Source organism: Pseudonaja textilis, chromosome 8, assembly GCF_049901715.1.
Source record: "Pseudonaja textilis isolate UNSWEBS1 chromosome 8, rPseTex1.2, whole genome shotgun sequence".
In the NCBI taxonomy this organism is placed as follows: Eukaryota; Metazoa; Chordata; class Lepidosauria; order Squamata; family Elapidae; genus Pseudonaja; species Pseudonaja textilis.
This window is the reverse complement of record NC_141997.1, coordinates 32,029,180-32,049,028: the sequence shown is the minus strand read 5'-3', so window position 1 is coordinate 32,049,028 and position 19,849 is coordinate 32,029,180. Positions and strand designations below refer to the sequence as shown.

Sequence of the window (19,849 nt, the reverse complement as noted above, 5' to 3'; positions counted from 1 at the left end):
ATTATTTCATGTGATTACAGTTAGTCAGATATAGTTAAAATTTCTGTTTTTTCTTTAGTTCTGTCTAACTTTTATCTTCATGGTAATCTTTATATACAGACCATTATCCAGCAGTTTCAGAAATGCCTAATGTTGAAGTTCTATATATTTATTTATTACATTAGATGTTTAACCCGCCTTTATAAGTAACATTGTTTTTTTTAAAAAAAAAGAATAAAATGAAATTTGTTAAAAGTTATACTTTTAAAAATTCAAAAGGCATGAGTTTGCAAAATACATTCATGATATAATCTTCTTTCTTCCTCCTATTTTTCCCACAAGAATCCCATGTGGCGGGGTGGGCTTAGAGAAAATGACTGGCCCAAAATTACCCAGTGAGCTTTCATGCTTAGGTCAGAATTCTCACCTGATTTTTCTAGTCTGATGCATTAATCACTAGATCAAACTGGTTCTCATTACATATTACAGAAAAATCAGTAATAATAAGTAAGGCAACTTCAAATTTCTGCATTAATCGCTGCGTTTAATGCAGTTAAACCCAGAAAATATACAGATTTTGGAGAGCCATGCAAAAATCTTGATCAGAACTTGAATTCTTCCATGGTTTCTATTTGCATCTTCTTGTGTCTTGCAAGTAAAAAGATAGATAAGAATCAGCAAGCAATGATATGCATTAAAACGATACAGAGGCCCTTCTAATAGCTCAATTCTAGAGCTATTAAAGTAGTTGTGGGTGTGGTAATTTCACGATGGTGACAAATCCATTTCTGGAATGAATAAGAGCAAAAATGTAGCCTCGTAGGGATGACAATGCTTTAGTGAAGTCATAGTCACTGTTCAGTTGTTGTGGAATGTGTTTACATACAATATATGTAGGGAGATATTCAGTTTTGGCAGCCAGTGGTGTCTCCTAGCCTGAGTGGGATACTATGCATTTCACAAGTGTTTAATATCTACCCACCCAGGGTTTGATATCAGCAAATACCAGATTATGGATATTTATCTTATACCCAAATTTATTGGTAAAAATTGGGACATTTAGCAGTTGAAGATGTGAAGAGTTAAATGTTTCTTAAAAGAAACAGAAAAAGTATTCCTACAAGAATGCAAGTTCAAGAAGGGAGAAGGATGGTGTTGTTCCACATATAGAGAGATGCATCTTAAAGCAGGTTGGTGTCCCCAGTGGGAGTGGGTAGAGGGAAATTGGATGGCGCAAGCAGCAGGGCCAGTGCATACAAGTGCGCAGCTCAACTTGCACGAGCAACAAGATGGCATGCAGGTACGTGCAGACACCACTCAACTTGTGCAAGCCAAGCTGCGTGTGCATGAGCGTTTGCTAATTGTCACTGTAGGGCCAACCTAGCATATCCTGGGTTGTTGCAGATATGTCATTCAAGGATCCCAGCCTGCTTGGCCATAGGCCTTTATCCTGTAGCCTGACCCTGATCATTTAACATAATCCCATGTAGGGTGGAGTCTGGGCAACTGAATGGAGCTAGCAGAGTGTTTGAATGGCTGGATGCTCTTCCTGTCACCAATGCGGAGTTTTGCTCAGCAGATATATTCCAATTGTGCCCAGAGAGAGAAATATCTGCCTCTACCTAGGATCGAACTCACAGCCTCCTGATTATGAGGTGAGAGCTTCACCTCTAGGCCACCGCACCACTCCTTCCCGATCCTAGTACATACACTATATTTATTGAGCTCTTTGTTACTACCACAATACTATTATTCAGAAATGGGCTTTACCGATTTTTTTAACCCAATACCTTCCCTTTCTCTTGCAATTAGGTAATTGACATTAAAGAAAAACTAAAGCTTTCCAAAAAGTTCTGGTCTACGTTACCCTACACTATCTGCAAGGAAGAAACAGTGACTGCTGGCATGTCTAATGAAGAGGATTGTTGGAATGGACACACCAAAGCTAAGTAAGTGAGAAAAATATATATATAAAAACAATGTTTATTAATGGAACTCCCATGCAGTGTCTTTGCTCTGCATTGCAACCCTTTGCCAAATGGACACGAAAAGGACTGGCATTCTTTGTCCAGAACTAACTAAAGCTATCTCTCTCCATTGTAATTGGAATAATTTGAAAAAATGCATACAAATGCCAGAAATTCCAAATTCTTGAACTTGGGCAGAGTATCAGTGTAAAAACTCATGCCGATTACCATAATAAATTTATAACATTGTGAGTATATGATTTGTCTAAATAAAAAAAACACCCATGCATATTATATTTATTAAACATAAATATTACCCGTCTCACTATCAAGTTACTCTAGGCAGCTTACATCTCCTTACAACTTATAACTTACATCTTTTAAACAATATGTTGGGTTAAATTCCTCTGTGGGCATATGTTTGTACGTGTGAATGAAGAGTAAAATGAAAAGACTACTATAGGCCTATGCCAGAGGTGGTATTCAGCACGTTCTGACCAGTTCTGGAGAACCAGTAGCAGAAATTTTGAGTAGTTCGGAGAACCAGCAAATAGAATTAGAATTAGAATTCTTTATTGGCCAAGTGTGATTGGACACACAAGGAATTTGTCTTTGTGCAAATGCTCTCTGTATACGTAAAAGAAAAGATGCATTCGTCAAGAATCATCAGGTACAATACTTAATAATAGCCATAGGGTACAATAAGCAATCAAATCATACTAGGAAACAATCCATATAAATCGTAAGGTTACAAGTGAGAAAGTTACAGTCATACAGTCACAAGTGGGAGGGGATGGGTGATAAGGGGTGATGAGAAGATTAATAGTAATAGTAGTGCAGACTTTGTAAATGGTTGAACAATGTTGAGGGAATTATTTATTTAGCAGAGTGATGGCGTTTGGGGAAAAACTGTTCTTGTGTCTAGTTATTCTGATGTGCAGTGCTCTCTAGCATCGTTTTGAGGGAAGGAGTTGAAACAGTTTATGTCCGGGATGTGAGGGGTCTGTAAATATTTTCACAGCCCTCTTTTTGATTCATGCAGTATACAGATCCTTGACTGAAGGCAGGTTGGTAGTAATTGTTTTTTCTGCAATCCTAATTACTCTCTGGAGTCTGTGTCTGTCTTGTTGGGTTGTAAAACCAAACCAGAGAGATATAGAGGCCCAGATGACAGACTCAACAATTCCTCTGTAGAACTGGATCAGCAGCTCCTTGGGCAGTTTGAGCTTTCTGAGTTGGCGCAGAAAGAACATTCTCTCTTCTGGCACAGAAATTCCACCTCTGACTGGCCCCTCCCCCATCTATTCTCTGCCTCCCGAGTCCCAGCTGATCGGCTGGGACTTCTTTTGTTGCCCTGCACAGGAGAACGGAGCTGGAAAGCAGGTTAGTGGGGTGGAGAGGGAATGGGATTTTACAGTAACCTTCCCCTGCCATGACCAGCAAGCCACGCCCACCAAGCCAAGTCCACAGAACCAGTAGTAAAAAATGTTAAATCCCACCACTGGCCTATGCTGAGAAGGCTTGACCAATTTCTTACTTTAACCCAAGTCAGACAGAAAGGAGAGGGTTGTTTAAAAAAAAAAGATACCAAAAGAAGATGAAGCTCCTCGATGCTTTTTTTTCTTTCTATAAATTTATGCGCATTTTGGGAGAACGTGGTTAACAATATGGATCTATGGATCACTAGTCGTTTTTTACTTTTGCTATAAAAACATCATCAATTGTGAGTAATCCCAGAAAGTATGCGGTTACTATTCTATTCTTCCTCATGGTAAACATATAAAAATATTACAACACTTTTTTAATATATTCAAATCAGAAGGGAAATCCAATAAGCAAGCTTAAGGGCGTAGCTTGGTGGGCATGGCCTGCTGGGTGTGGCAGGGGAAGGATACTGTAAAATCTCCAATCCCACCCCACTCCAGGGGAAGGTTACTGCAAAATCCTATTCCCTCCCCACCCCACTAACCTGCTTTCCAGCTCCGTTCTCCTGTGCAGGGCAACAAAAGAAGACCCAGCCAATCAGCTGGGACTCAGGAGGCAGACAATAGATGGGGGCGGGGCCAGTCAGAGGTGCTATTTACCTCTTCTCCAAACTACTCAAAACTTCCGCTACTAGTTCTCCAGAATTGGTCAGAACCTGCTGAATACCACCTCTGTTTCATGCTTCATTTTGGAGTGTTGCATATTATATTAGGAACTGTTCATAGATACAGAAAAAAGAGGGTGTTACTTTCTTCTGATTTGTCCTTTAAATGAGATGTTGTTCCATTAGCTAGAGAATTATTTTCCAAATGTATGTACTTAATTCTTATGAAACCAGTAGCTCTCAAATATTCAAGGGTCATCTATTTCATTGGGACCAAAGTTTCATTTACCTTCTCTTAATAAAACCTGGGGCTCTTAATTCCTGGTTATTCCAACAGGGCAGCATAAAGAAGAGCATAGAAGTAAGTCGTGCCGATTTTTAGTATGAAATTATTTGCTTCTTTTATGCAAAGTTAACAAAGTTAATACCATTGCACACCAGTATAAATAACAGTAAATCATTTCTTTAAAATATAAACAGGTATTGCATGAAAATATTCTCTTCCATCTATCTTGGATAGTGCATAAGCGCACAATCGTGCCTTCCGTCCCTATTGTCTCCAATTATTAGTTCCTATTTCTTGTATTTAAACTTATGTTTGTTCTTGTTTCTGTTATATTGTAAGCTCTTGACTAGATAGATTAGATAGATGATAGATAGATAGATAGATAGATAGATAGATAGATAGATAGATAGATAGATAGATAGATAGATAGATAGATAGATAGATAGATAGATAGATAGATAGATAGATAGATAATTAATAAAAATCTTTCTTGGTAGAATAGACCATTCAGGAATTTTCAAATTTTGAGCCATGGTTACTCAGGAAATACAGTGATTTTATTTTTGGAAAAGGGAACTATTTGTTTCCGTCCATTCTAGGAAGACACCCCTCCCCGAAACATAAGACACCACAGAATGAGTAAATGATCCTGTAAGCATATTTATCACAAAAGATGAATGATTATATCATGGATGAATGTCCTTGTCTCCGTGAATAATGCCATGGAAGTGTAAGCATTACAATGATGTGTCCTTATTCTCCATTCTGGTGTACAGGTATCTACCTGAGATCATGAATGATGGACTCACCAATCAGATTAATAATCCTGAGGTTGATGTGGACATCACCCGGCCTGATACCTACATAAGACAGCAAATTATGGCGCTAAGAGTAATGACCAACAAACTAAAAAATGCATACAATGGAAATGATGTGAACTTTCAGGACACAAGTAAGACATTATGTAGGCACTTTTCTCTGCTGCAATCTTGCTTTCTGACTTCTAACGCTAGTAGCACTCTACGCTGAAATTAATGGCTGTCTTCTTCCTGTATCCAGTGCTGTAATTGCTTTTGGTGGTTAGACAACCACTGTGAGTGGGCCATTGGGCAGAGTAAGTAAGGTCATATCATAAATGGAGGTGGGAAAAAGGGTTTTCCATATTAATCTAATCAGGTACACTGCTCCAGTTTTTTAACGGTATTAAGCCAACTTCAGGGCTTACAATACTATTCAGTTTGTTTCCCACAAACTCTGAATGAAGAGTATTGTGGGTGCTGCAATGGTCATAATGTGTAAAAAAGGTCATAACTTGTAACTTTGAACAGTCACTAAATGAACTGTTGTAAGTCAAGGACTACCTGTATTATTTTTTTTAGTTTAGTTTAGTTTACTGTCATTGCACCTCGTACAACAAAATTAAATACCATCTTCAGTGTATATTATGACTATAAAAATAAAACACAAATACATCCTTCACATTCTATACATTGAATTGAAAAACCCTGATATTGCATTGATATTGCACTATACAGTAGAATTCAACAGAGCTATTGCCCTGGGATCGAAGCTGTTTTTCAGTCTATTTGTCCTTATTTTTATTGTCCTGTACCGTCTGCAAGATGGTAATAGTTCTTTTATAAAGGGTTCCCAGGATGAGATGGATCTTTGAGAATGTTTTGAACTTTCTTAAGGCAGCGGGAGCTATAAAGCTCTTCCAAAGAGGGGAGAGGGCAACCAATGATCTTCTGGGCAATGACTTTAACCCTCTGGAGTGCTGTCCTATCTGGCAAACCATACACAGGTGCATTATCTAGGAGGAATGCTGGCTTATTGTTATTAGATATTTTATTCATTTTTCTAGCATTATTATACTGTGTTGAATTTTTTTTAATATACAGCCCTCCTGTGTGCAAAGACCAAATAACTTGTTTTAAATGAAATATTAATAAATAAATGTCCCTCTGGAAAAAAAAGAAAAAGTTATTTTTCAGTAAATCCGGCTAAGAACATCTGTAAAAACACTGCTATACCCAGGGATGGGATTCTACCTGGTCAGTCCAGTTCTATAGAACCGGTTGTTATGATTCTGCCCAGTTCGGAGAACCGGCAAATCATACCACTGGCTGGCTGCCTCGCCCCACCCTGCCCACTCACTCTTTACCTGGCATGTGTGCCATCCAATTTCTCTGCGTTAGCCTAATTTTTAGTAAGTTGCTATTTTTCCTTTTATTTTCCAACCATCAGCTGTTCCAACTATCAGCTCTGCTGGGAGATTTAGATTAGCTAGAAAGCAGGAAATCATTGGATTTCTTGCTTTCTAGCTAATCTAAAAACAAAGCTGAACCTTGCTTGGGACTGAAGCTTCTATTTTTCAGTGCAGACTCAGGTAGCAGATTGCAGAATGGTAGATCCCTAAATGAATCTGTGATTCTGTGAGCAACTTAATCTGCCTGCCAGCTTTGCCTGGTTTGGGTAAAAGTTGCTTTTTTTAATAAAACAAATCAATATTTACATCAATATTTACATACAAGCCATGCTTACCCAGTCACGTGGCCACCAAGCCACATCCACAAATTAGGCCATGCCCACAGAACCGGTTGTTAAGAAATTTGAATCCCACCCCTGGCTGTACTTCTCACTACATTTGTGGAAATATCCAGGTTGCAATTTGCTAATAGATTTTCAGTTTGCTATTTCAATTCTGTTATTTCTGTGGGCCCAGCCTTATGGCTCAAGGGGTATTTTAATAATTTGTATCCACTGAGTAGCTTTATTGACAAGTCTTCCCACTGAAGTGTCTTAAAAAGGCAGCTGTATATTTTTCAAAAATTCAAATTAAATAATTCGGTCCTTATGTTTGCTTCAATGTGTGGCCTTTTGAGAGTGCCTCCATTATGAGGGGCAAATAACATGGGTTTTGTTATTGGTTAACTAACATAGTTACCTTGTATTTTAATTTGATTTATTTTCTCTCTTTTAAAACGATGCTCAGATTTATTAGCTTTAACATTCCTAAACTGATAAGCTGGAGACTAGCTCCAGATAAGAAAAGTTTGTTAGTACAACTTCCTTACAATTAAGCCCCTTCTGACGTCAGACCTAATTTTAATGAACATGTGTGGTAATTATGAGATGCAAATATGTAACATATTTGACTACATGTAGCTGTTTTCCTATGCAAAGGGGAGGTTACTTTCATTCTGTCCAATCATCTTCCCTCTTGCATTTTCTTTGTTAAGTATAATAAGGAGGGACACATGGGACTCGAGGTTCTCTTTCCCTTTTATATAGAGAGACCCCCCCTTTATCAGGGTACCCTAATAAACTGCTTTTAAATGATCTTCCAAACTTAGTTCAGTGGTGGTATTCTACCGGTTCTGCCTGGTTCTGCTGAGCCGGTAGTAGCGATGAGCACCAGAGACCAAACCAGTTGTCTTCACCGCTCTGCAGTTGGGCCCACCCGCCTGCCTGGGCTTCCATACTCACCTCAATCCTCTGCTTTTGAAGTACAGCTGCTTTGTGCGGCACAGCAGAGTGCCGCGTGGCAGCGGTTGAAGCAACCAGGAGAGTTCAGGTTTGCAGGAGGTGAGTTGGAACATTCACTTTGGAATGTTCCCACTCACTGTAAATGTAATGTAATGTAAAGTTGGAACACCTCTGCATCTGCACAAAGTGCATATTTGTCATGCGCACGCACGCAAATTGTGTGCACATGCGCAAAGCGCGCCCACCAAGCCATGCCCGCCGAACCGGTGGTAAACCTTTTTGAATCCCACCACTGATTTAGTTGCTTATTGGGAAGTTAAACTGAGGCAAAACTTAGAGCCAGATTTGGCTTTCAGCTGTGACCCTGGCAGATCCTTCTTCCACATGTAACATCCCTGCCTTATGGTCAATGCTGGACCTACTATGAGGTCCTGGGAAGGAGTTCTGAACCAGCCCTCCTGGAAGCTGACAATCCACCAACTGGTACACTCAGACCCATCAGGCAGTAGTTCTCAGACAATGAAAGTCACCTGGAGTTACTCCATTCTCAGTGTACAGCTTGAAACCGAACTGAAGTGTTCACTAAAGCTCTTCCCTGATTTCTCTCTTTCTCTCCCTGATCCTACAGGTGAGGAGACTAGTGGCTCCGGTAGTGGAAGCGGCTGTACGGATGATATTTGTCCAACAGAATTTGAATTCATCACCACAGAAACTCCTCTCATTGACTCAGACAGGAGGGAAGTGGACTCTTCAGCCAGCCAGCCCTGTCCATCCATCCTCACGGGCTTCCTCCTTCTTACGGTCTTTCTCCTGCAAAGACACTGCAGATAATCCTGGCTCCGGTCAGCCCTGACTGCCTTTTAGCTATTGAAAAAAGAACAGAACAGCCAATTTGCTCCTTTTCTGATGCCCTCAGACAATGGACCACACCACCAACCCTTACGGTTTTCTACCAGAAAGAAGCGGCTCTGCGCCCTGCCCGGCTTGGCACTTTCACAAAGAGTGCCGGGCCCTAGAAGAGCCTCTTCTGATTTCCATCTGAGGAAGGCGATGTCTGCTTCTCAGCGATTTCTTCTCTCACACTTTTATTCTAGAAGACTTTTCAGAATATGATTTGCTTTTATGCTTTGGAAAGCAAAAGGCAGGGTGGGAAGGAGATTTAGGGGACCTGACATGGGCTTTTATTTTTATTTCTTTCTTTTTTTTCCCCATTAGACAGAAAAAGAGAATGGGAAGAAGAAACATGTTGAAAATAAAGCTATTCCAAGGCCGAATAATAAGCACGTACATATGCACACACACAGGAAAGCCAAGCCTTCTTATCTAGGATACTTCTGTATTGCACTTCAAATCACCAAAATGATGTTAGTCACTGAGAGAATATCTTGGGAGTTTGGTGGGGTGTGGTTTTTCTTCTTTTTGTAATGCAGGTGTAACTATGTTTATTCTTAACTGTAAATGGAAGAATTGGCAGAGAGGTTGGAAGCAAAAATAGGACACTTTCTGAGAACAAGAGTAGCACCCTCCCATTCCTTTGCTCTCAGCAGTTTGTGTTTGCCAACTAAGGCTTTTGTTGCAGTTGGTTTGACCTAAATGTTACAACATAGGCACAAGAGTGCCGATAGGGGCATCTGCAGGTTGGTATCAAAAATGTCAAAATGGCAGCCATAATCATGTAACTGAAAGTTCTCCTCTTTTCAGAGGCCTACTGTGTTTATGGATTTTGCATAATAACAACTTAGACTCATATACCGCTTCACAGTGCTTTTTACAGCCCTCTCTAAGCGGTTTACAGAGTCAGCCTATTGCCCCCAACAATTCGTCTCCTCATTTTATCCACCTTGGAAGGATGGAAGACTGAGTCAACCTTGAGCCTGGTGAGATTTGAACTGCCAAATTCCAGGCAGCTGACAGTCAGCATAAGTAGCCTGCAGTACTGCATTCTAACCACTGCGCCACCATGGCTCATAAAAAGGGTGAGGCTTCAATCACATGGCTGTACCCCAATCTTGGCATTTTTAACAAACCTCTGCAGACCCCCCTTGTCCCCTAACACTACCCATCCACAATAACTTTTTCACAGTCCTTGAATTTAATTTGAAACATTAGACAGACTGTCAATCCCCACCACACACACACAAATTTCTTATATACAGTAATCTTTCTTACTTTCACTTTTGACCCTGAACAGAATTGAACTCTTGAACCCGTGCTATTCAACATACCCAAATGGCCAATTTAAAAACAGCCCATAATAGTAATTGGATCGATATCTTCACTTTTCATAGAAGCGACTTTCTTCCTATTGTTTATTGTATCGAAAGGGAATTCTCTTGCTGAACTATTGACACTTCTACATGTGCACGCACTCACACAAATATCTCTCTATATACATATATAATATATATATAGTACTGACACTCCGAATTTCTTTCACTTTTTTAGTCTTAGTACGGCCATCTATTTTTATATATATGAATATAAATACAAATATATATATAAAAATCACAGATTTTAACTTCTTAATTACAAGCTCAGGGTTGACACATCTTTGTAGGGGGAAAATGTTTTGTCAACCAGCTTTTTGTGTGTATGTGTTGCTTGGGTAAATGTCATCCTTTCACTATTGATAAGTGCAAAAGTCAAACAGGATTTCTTTATGGCAGGAATACGCAATCTTTTTTTTTTTTCAGGTCTGCAATCTGCATTTGGTCTTTCAATGGTATGATGTCACGGAACGGCATACACAGAGGACATATACAGAGCCCAGTTCTGAAGGGACGGGGGAAAAATAGTTTTAATCACATTTTCCTTAAAATAAGTTAATTAAATACAATTCAAATACAGGAAGTCCTTGCTTAGCATCTGCCTTGAACAGCAACTGCTGTTACTCTGATGAAAAAAGTAACATTGCAATTCTCCTATTTATCATCTTTGGAGGTCTGTAAAGCAAAGGAAGCTGAAATAAAGATCATAAGTGCAATTGCGGTTTCGTTTAGAAATCACTTCACTTAATTGCTAGTCTCAATTGTGGTCGCTAAACTAGGATTACCTGTATTCCCCATACATTTGATAATTTCCACCTTTGGTCCTGTTAAGGTATCGATCTGGAGTAATCTTGGAGACTCTTTGTGGGTTTGCATGTTCCACATGGACAGACAAGGTGCCCAAAAAAGTCAAGTATGATATATATATATATATTCATGCAAAAAAGGCGGGTGGGGGGACTTTGACCACATGGTTGCAATCACTACCTTGATTTTTTTGGCAAACTGTCCATGGAAGCCCCTTGCAGGGCAAACTCCAAATTCATGCATTTGTGAAAATCTGTGGGATACAGACATGAGAATATACGGAACAGCTTGACTTGGTAATGATGATTGTACTCTTATGTACTTTTCTTTAAAGTTAATTAACTGCAGAAGAGTTAAAATATCTGAAGGATGTGTCTGGATAACATGACCTGTAATCTACTCTTATGCAATCCTGATGGGCATATTTCAGGCTTGTCTGTGAGATTCATTAGCCAAACCACTTAGAGATGCACTTTGATACCAGGAAGCCTGAAGTAGGAATTTCTTTAAATAATCAGAATTGTACCGGTCTCATTTCCCTTCTACTCAAAATTCTACTCTAGGTTCCTCCCAGTTTTCTTCCTTTGGGCAATAGCGAAGGTAAGGAGCAATGTAATTGCTACATTCTGAACATTTGGGAATTAGAAACCAGTTTCTTGTAAACCTCCTAGGGAATAATTAGTAAGTCCAGAGCTGATTTCTGCCCAACCTGCCATACAAGAGAACAAAAACCTTCCTGCCACAATCCATGATTTTCAGCTCTTCAAAAGCTGTACCCTCTAGTCAATGGTGGGATTCAGCCAGTTCGCACCACTTCGGGAGAACTGGTTGTTAACTTTCTGAGCAGTTTGGTGAACTGGTTGTTGGAAGAAATCATTAGGGCAAAGAAGCGGTTGTTAAATCATTTGAATCCTACCACTGCCTCTAGTCAAGCTAGACATCATGAAGTTTTCTAGGGAAAAGAGATAGAAGTAGTTTGCCATTGTCCTCTTCTGTGCTGTCCTTGTGGCATAGTGGTCTCCCATCTGAGTTCTAATCAGGGTCAGGCTAGCCACACAAAGGTTTAGATTTCAGACAGTGGTAGCCACTTGCAAAGACCCAGATATTGGTGAGCCAACCTTGTGCTAGGAGAGAAAATGTCAATCACATAGCTGCCTTGAATTGTGCTCACTGTGAAATTCTGGGAGTTGAAGTCCACAGATCTTAAAATAAATGAAACGCTGATCTAAAAGATGCTAAAAGTCAACTACGGGGAAAATAATTGCAAACATGTGGAATCTGCCCATTGTAGCACCATCTATTCACATTTGTATCCACAGACGCTTTGCTGATATTTTCTGAGCAGGCATCTCCTCTGATTAATTAACCACATTCACTTTTCTCAAGATTAAGGGGGAAAATTAAGTTTCCACATTCCAATATTTCTTGCAATACTTTTTGTTTTCTGAAGTTACCCAATTTTTAAGATATATACATATATACTTGAGCCTTCCTCAAGCTATTCTCTCCTGAAATGTAGCTCTTCTAATTCCCAGCAGGCATATTAAACATGTCTGAAAAACAGCTGCTTGAACAGCTCTTTTTATATCGTTTAAATTGAACACCTGGAAAGTGGGGTGTGAGGAACTGCTCCTGTTTGGATCGATCCTGAGCTGTCTCTGGTTATGCAGTTATATGGTTACTCATGGTACCCCGAGTACCATTCTGTCCTCATTGTCACTGATGCTTCTTAATTGGGGTTCAGCTTGCTGAAATGGTTGTTGTGTCTCTCCATTAAAGATTTGGCCCAAATTTGAACAAAACATGTGATCTCATTGTACACTTGGTTTCCCATGGCTGATTTAACTTGAGGGTAGCAGGCACAGCCTGGGCTTTTCCAAAAGAATATTTGGTTCTGAGAAAGATCAGCCCAGAGAGACAGCTCTGATGAAAATGCAGAGGGCTAAGCAGTAATCATGGTTCCATCTTCCAAACCAGAGCTGATACTGATGGGTGTTGTTAAATAACACCAAACTCAGATAGCATGTCTCCATTTAACCGTCTTGACTGTGTGAATTACCATGTGAGTTAAAATCAAGAATGAATTAGTCCCATCATATTTCTCTGTTTACTTCTTCACAGCAGGTATCACGACAGCTTTGTGTAAGATGTTCACAAGGCTCTCAAATACCCCCCTAGAGGTTAAATTGTCTTTTTCTCATGTGTCACATTGCCTTGGAATATGAAAGAGCTATTAAATTTACCAAGTGTGTTGAATTTCAGAATTAGGAAATAAAAATGTAAAAACCTGGTGCTTCTTAAACACAAGTATTCTATATCATTTGATGTGTTTTTCTTTACCTGGCTTATAGTTAGTTGTATTTCAGAAACACTTAGATATTGCTGGGTTACAATGCAAAAAACAAAGTCCCTTGCTGTTGATGGTCCAGTACAACAAATAATACCTATATTGGTTTCTAAGAAAGAAATGTTCTCTAAGAAAGCTTGCTCTGGTTGGTGTAGCTCCTGGTAAGGGCAGAAGCTCAGCAGACACTCTTAAATATTTCAGGCTGAATAGGCAAAATCTCCTGGGAAAAGGGGGTCTCCAAGATAAATTTTTGGGGAGTCTTAAAATCTAAAGTTTTTAGTAGATGAGTAGGAGAACACAGTTCTCGGTGAGAAATTGATGTTATACTTGGAGAATTCTTCGGTTCGTTTCTTCAGAGACTTTGGGGTCTGTTACCCATGCAGTGACTAGTCACAATCACACTTCCAAAAAACAAATGTAGATCAGCCTGCAATTCTTCATATCTCATTGCTGCGTGGTGCTATCACTTCGTTAAATAAAGAACAGCTTCTATAGCAGGGGTCACCAACCTTTTGGCACTCAGGGACCATAAAATTCATAATTTTAAATCCCGTGGACCACTAATATAATGTACCTAATGACCAGCTGGGTGGGCATGGCCAACTTGGTCATGTGACGGGGTTGATTTGGCCAACTCAGTGTCACTCATCTCGAGGAGTGCCTCACCAGCCTCTACTCACCCCTCCCCTCCCAGCCAGTCCTCACCTGCATGGATACAGATAGCCCTCAATGTACCAACATAGTTGAGCCCAGAATTTATGTTGTATTGTAAATCCCAATTGATTTGGGATGAAGATGCCCCCAAAACGGTGCAATTCCTTGAATACCTATCTGCATCCAGCATCTATCCTTCCTTCATTACATGAATTACATAAAGGTTCAACTCTAACTGACTCTTGACTGCTTTACATAGTAATAATTTAAAAAAATCAGAACCATAAAACAAAGAAACAAATGCTACATGTCCAGGAAGAAATCCATACAAAACAATACAAAAGTCTTACAAGCGTTAGCATCCCCTCCATTCTCCCTGAGGTCTGGGAGAATATTCCAAAAGGTGATATGGGAGCCAAAGGTGGTATTCAGCAGGTTCTGACGGGTTCTGGAGAACCGGTAGCAGAAATTTTGACTAGTTTGGACAACCGGCAAATCCCACCTCTGACTGGCCCCGCCCCCATCTGTTCTCTGCCTCCCGAGTCTCAGCTGATCGGCTGGGTCTTCTTTTGTTGCCCTGAACAGGAGAACGGAGCTGGAAAGCAGGTTAGTGGGGTGGGGAGGAAATGGGATTTTGCAGTAATTTTCCCCCAGGAGTGGGATGGGAATGAGATTTTGCAGTATCCTTCCCCTGTCACGCTCACCAAGCCATGCCATGCCCACCAAGCCACGCCATGCCCACCAAGCCATGCCCACAGAACCAGTAGTAAAAATTTTTGAATCCCACTACTGATGGGAGCCATTTGCATCTCTGGATGGTTGCCTGTTCCAGAGGGCCAGGGCAAAAGGAGAACAGGTAGCCTGTAAAACAGATGCAGGTTCTGTAGAACCAGATGGAATTTACTTTCAAATGCATGCTTTGTTTTTGGTTTGGGGTTTTTTTTTTCTCTTGTTTTGGGTTGCTTGATATCTGGAATAACCTTAAGTATTAATGGGGCAGGGAATTAGAAGGTGTTAATGAAGTCACAATTAGGTTTCAATTAAATTAACAACAAGCTCTCTTAGAATGTATAATCTAATTTGTTAATCAGCCCTGCACAGCATATTTTGATGGAGAGTGTAAGGAAGTGAAACCAAGTGTTACAAATCATGGAATACATTAAATTAAAACAGAACTACTGAAGGATTCAGCATGATGCCATTTTTATACACACACCCCCTTTAAAATCTAATAATACAATGTATAGAATTGCTCCTTCTGAGAATCTGTGCTTGGTATCATATTAATGAGACATCCCCAAAACCTCTTTGGCACTAGCTCTCAGGAAGATTTCTTCAATGGTTTAAAGGTTAAAATAAGCAAAATAGGGAATTGCAGAAAGCTCAAAAGTACGATGCACATTTTAAAAAGTGGGAAGGAAGGATGTGAGAGAAGAAGGAAAGGAGGAAATTAATATTTCAACATGAAGATAGAATCTCTATAGACTTTAATGGGGATAACTTTTCCTCATTAATCTACAGTTTTAAAGAAATGTACTCATGCCTGGACTATCATTTGCAGCAGGTTTAGGCTGAAATCAAGAAAGAAGTTGAGAAGATGCTAATGTTTGGTTTTCCCTCTGGAAATCTGATAGGAAACAAAGATTGTTAGTTTGCTGTTGATTTCCCCCGAATTTATTGGTTTGAATGATAAACATTATTCTGTCATTAACCTATGCAAAATAAGAAAAAAATGAAAATACCTTCTAATTATAAAACCCATCACAACACAAGATATTTTAGCAATGGTAGAGAAAAGCTTAGCTACATTAAGGAGGAGAACATCACAACCTGTTGGACAATAATATCTGCAGATAACATTAATTTGGGGTGGCCTAGACAGGGAGTTGTAACTGGACATCCTTGCTATAAGAGCAACAAAGCTTGAAGTTTTAATAACTTCTTCACAAAAAGTCTTTTTTTTTTCCCAGATGGAATATCCTGAAATTTCCACTCGAGAAGAGATATTGGAAGAGTATTAAATCTTCCCAGAGATGGGTCTTTGCTATCTCCTGCCATAGACCCCACCTGCCCATCTGCTGTCAATGACTACCCAGTTTCAAGGAAAAAATGCCTTCAGCAATGCAGATACCCAGCAAAATACCAGGGACTGGAAAGGTGGGGGGGTATGAGGCAGAGAGATCACTCCAAGAGCCATGGATTCAATGCTTGCAAATCTGAACTTTGCTGCAATATTCCGCCATATTGTCCCAGCAACACCAGAATGTTTCCTACCTGCCTTCCTTACAGGATTAGGCCAGTAATTTCTTCTAACAACCGGTTCTCTGAACTGCTTAGAATGTTAACAACAAATAGCTGCAAACTGGTAGGATCCCACCCCTACCTAAGACAGAACCTTGTGGTACCCCACTGCTTACTTTCCTCCATATAGATGTAGTACCGTTAAGGACTACTCATTGAATATAGTTTGTCAGCCAGTTACAAATCCATCAGGTGGTGGTGATGCTTTATATCCCACATTTTTCTAGTTTCCCAATTTTTACTTTTAAAAAAATCTCAGCAATTTTTAGAAGTTGACGAATTCTGGGAGTTGAAGTTCACACATTTTGAAGTTGCTGGAACTGAGAAACCCTGATCTAGAATTCCATCCAGCATCACATTAATGATTTCTGGGGATTCACAGTTACTTGACTTTTTCTATCCACAAGTGAGACTAAACTCTTTCAGGCAATACAAGGGCTGCATTTGGCTTGTGAAACAAATGCCTGTGGCCATTTTCCTAAAAGTGAGAGCCTTAGATGAGAAAGGGACAAGACAAAAATGAAGTCACTGAAGTAGAATTTGGGGTAATTTAAATTCAAATCACAATTCATTCATTAGTATTAATATGATTGCTTCCCATGAAATTGGTCTGTTAATATTTCATAGCGTAATTAATTAATTTTCTTCTCACGTGCAACATATACTGTAATAATTTTGGAGGGTCCACTTCCAAAGTTTCCAAGCTTGTGCAAACTGAGATTCCTAGCTGTTGACAGATCAGAAGCTAAGAACAAATCACAGTTTCTGGCTCTTTTTTTATGGGGGAGAAACACCTGAAATTCCAAATCCATTGGTCACTAAAAACAAATAGCAAAACATGCTTTTGCAGTTTCTTTAGTTAGACCAACTATTAGGCATTCTCCTTTTCCTACAATTCTACTGACTTGCTGTAACATTGAACTGGCAGCTAAATCCAGCCTCTCTTCAGATAGGTTACTGATATATCAGCGTGGATCATAGGAGTAGCTTTTAATGGATATGAGCATCAACATCCATCAGCTTCACAGAGACATGGATCTCTGGCTTACAGCTGATGACCACAGAAGATTACATAGTTTTGTCAAATGCCACAGAATTTACTTCTTTCTAGATAAATATGTGTAAGACATTCATTTTCTGTTTTTGTTTACACGTTGAATAGAACAGAATAATAGAGTTGAAAGGGTTCTTGGCGGTCTTCTAGTCTTAACCTCCCACACAAGCAGAGATCCTATACCATTCTGGACAAACGGCTATGCAATCTCTTCTGAAAAACCTCCAGTGACAGAACACCACAGCTTCTGTTGACAAGCTGTTCATTGATTGTTCTCATTGTCCAGAAATTTCTCCTTAGTTCTAGGTTGGATCTCTCTTTGATAGGTTTCTACCTGTTATTTCTTATCTTGCTGCCAGGTGCCTTGAAAAATAGGTTGTCTTTTTCTTTGGGACAGCTCCTCAACTGTTGAAATACTGCTACCACATAGTCCTTCTCTTTGTTAGACTATACACACCCATGTTCTGCAACCATTCCTCATGTTTTAACCACCGCCCCCCTAATCATCTTTGTTGCTCTTCTCTGCACTCCTTTTTTGGTTGGTTGCCCTGGGATTTATTCCTGGAATTAGCTTCTAAAGTGAATGAATGCATAGACTCAAGAGAAAACAGTTAAGGGAGCAATGCTGATTGTTTTTCTCACAGAAGCGGTTATAGGCACTCTCTTTATAACACAGTGTAGTAAATACATAGTAAAATAACAGAAGCATTAAGTAGGCATGCAGTCAAATGTGAGCAGCTCTATGATCAGATGATGGTGATGTAAAACATTATCCTTAGAGCTTGGGTGTACCACCAGTCTTATGTCCCTCTTTGTGACCTCATATTTTTAATAACTCCTTCAATATACATGGCTGCCCTCTCAAATTTATGACTCCGGTCTTGTCTATTTGCAGTTTTGGGGAACTTGTATTGAGATAATTACTTCAAAAGAATATAATGATGAATAGGTACCTTTCATAAAGATTCCAAGCAGGTTAAAGCCACCAAGGTTGAGGGAAAACTGCTATAAATCAATCAATTCAAGATCTAATGGGGAGAGATACTGTAAAGCAGCACCTCACCACTACGGCTCATTCACGTACTGTTTTACATTGAACTGTGCATTCATTAGTGGCTCAAAGCCTTTCCGGTGTCTCTTGTGTTGTAAGAGGATAAGCAGAAGGGCCAGCACAACTAAAACTATGAGAGCTCCTACAATAGTGGATCCCACCATCAGAGCCCAAGCCTGGGATTCTTCATCAGAATCTGAAAAAAAGTAGAGAAACATGATGAGGTGTAACAACATTGTAGGTAAGAAGCACCACAACATTAGGTACTACGCCACAGCTCTTAAAAACAGGAATAGAGATGCACTGAGCGGAGAGGTAACCTCGATGTACTGAAATTAGGAGTAGCAGAGCCCTTGTGGATTTAATGTGGGGACTCTAAAAACCAGAGTTCCAATTCTCTTTTGGATTTAAAGCTTCTTCATATTGACCTGCTGTCAGATAACCTGCTGCTTGCTGCCATGGACAAGCGGGGGGAGGGGGGTCAGTGGAGACTCTTTTGTTGCAGCTTTGCAACTACAATATGGGCTTTGCTTATCCCTCCAAGGTCATTTCTTCTAGCTTTGGTATACAGCAGTCCTCTGGTTGCCTAGCTACAAGGGGGTTGGGCTCTACAGTTCCTTTCAATTTGCTGTTTCGTGGGCTTTGCCTCAGATCTTGCCTGAAACTTGTTGCTTTCATTCGTTCCTAGTAAAAGTACTTTTCTCTGAACCTATGGAGCCAATGATTTTTCTTCCCTAGGAAATGGACAGGGGCAGCCCTGACACCTGACTCAAAAGGCTGCTGTGAGAATAGATGGACCTTTAAAACCCGCAGACTAATTCCACGGCATCAGCCACAAAGATCTTGCATTAGCTACAGTAACATGGTGCGTGACTGTTATGCAATTCATAAAGAAAGAATTATGAAATTCAGGGGAAAAACCCAATTAATATTACCTGCTAGATCAATGTCATAGCTATAGCCAAGTTGCTCAGCAGTTAGAAACATTTCCTTATTGGTGACAGGGGGGAAGAAGGGCACCATGTTAAACATCTGGTTGTGACCAATGGGTGCCAGTTCCTTGGGCCAGGCAGTGTCCAATGGGTGATATCGTTTCATCCACTCATCAAATACAGCATCAGTGAAGGAATGAAGGACCTGTAATTCCAATTGATATTCATCTTAAATTATTAATATGCCCATGCAAATATAATGAAAATAAACTACTACCCATAACTACTTTCTGGCTATCCACATTCACCATGTGTCCTTGTCCATCGTATTCAAGAGACATTCTGTCCAGAGGTGGTATTCAGCAGGTTCTGACCAGTTCTGGAGAACTGGTAGCAGAAATTTTGAGTATTTGGGAAAACTGGCAAATACCACCTTTGACTGGCCACACCCCCATCTATTCTCTGCTTCCCAAGTCCCAGCTGATTGGCTGTGTCTTGTTTTGTTGCCCTGCACAGGAGAATGGAGCTGGAAAGCAGGTTAGTGGGGTGGGGAGGGAATGGGATTTTGCAGTAACCTTCCCCTGCCATGCCCACCAAGGAACACCATGCCCACCAAGCCATTGCCC

At 40.0% G+C, this 19,849-nt stretch overlaps 2 protein-coding genes across 4 annotated transcripts in view; one reads left to right on the top strand and one right to left on the bottom strand.

Moving 5' to 3' along the window:
- The window catches only part of GPC6 (glypican 6), a 900,996-nt gene extending 886,691 nt beyond the window's left edge, over nt 1-14,305 (top strand). For both annotated transcript variants that reach the window (XM_026708353.2, XM_087937990.1), the window contains 3 exons: nt 1,792-1,928; nt 5,098-5,273; nt 8,439-14,305. In XM_026708353.2, the coding sequence (XP_026564138.1) occupies nt 1,792-1,928; nt 5,098-5,273; nt 8,439-8,641 (516 nt within the window). In that variant the 3' untranslated portion in view covers nt 8,642-14,305. The remainder of the gene's footprint in view (nt 1-1,791; nt 1,929-5,097; nt 5,274-8,438) is intronic.
- A 3,546-nt stretch (nt 14,306-17,851) lies between these two features.
- Nucleotides 17,852-19,849, bottom strand: part of DCT (dopachrome tautomerase) — a 28,064-nt gene continuing 26,066 nt past the window's right edge. For both annotated transcript variants that reach the window (XM_087937991.1, XM_087937992.1), the window contains 2 exons: nt 19,227-19,428; nt 17,852-18,487 (listed from right to left, as the gene is read on the bottom strand). In XM_087937991.1, coding sequence (XP_087794117.1) covers nt 18,306-18,487; nt 19,227-19,428 — 384 coding nt within the window. In that variant the 3' untranslated portion in view covers nt 17,852-18,305. The remainder of the gene's footprint in view (nt 18,488-19,226; nt 19,429-19,849) is intronic.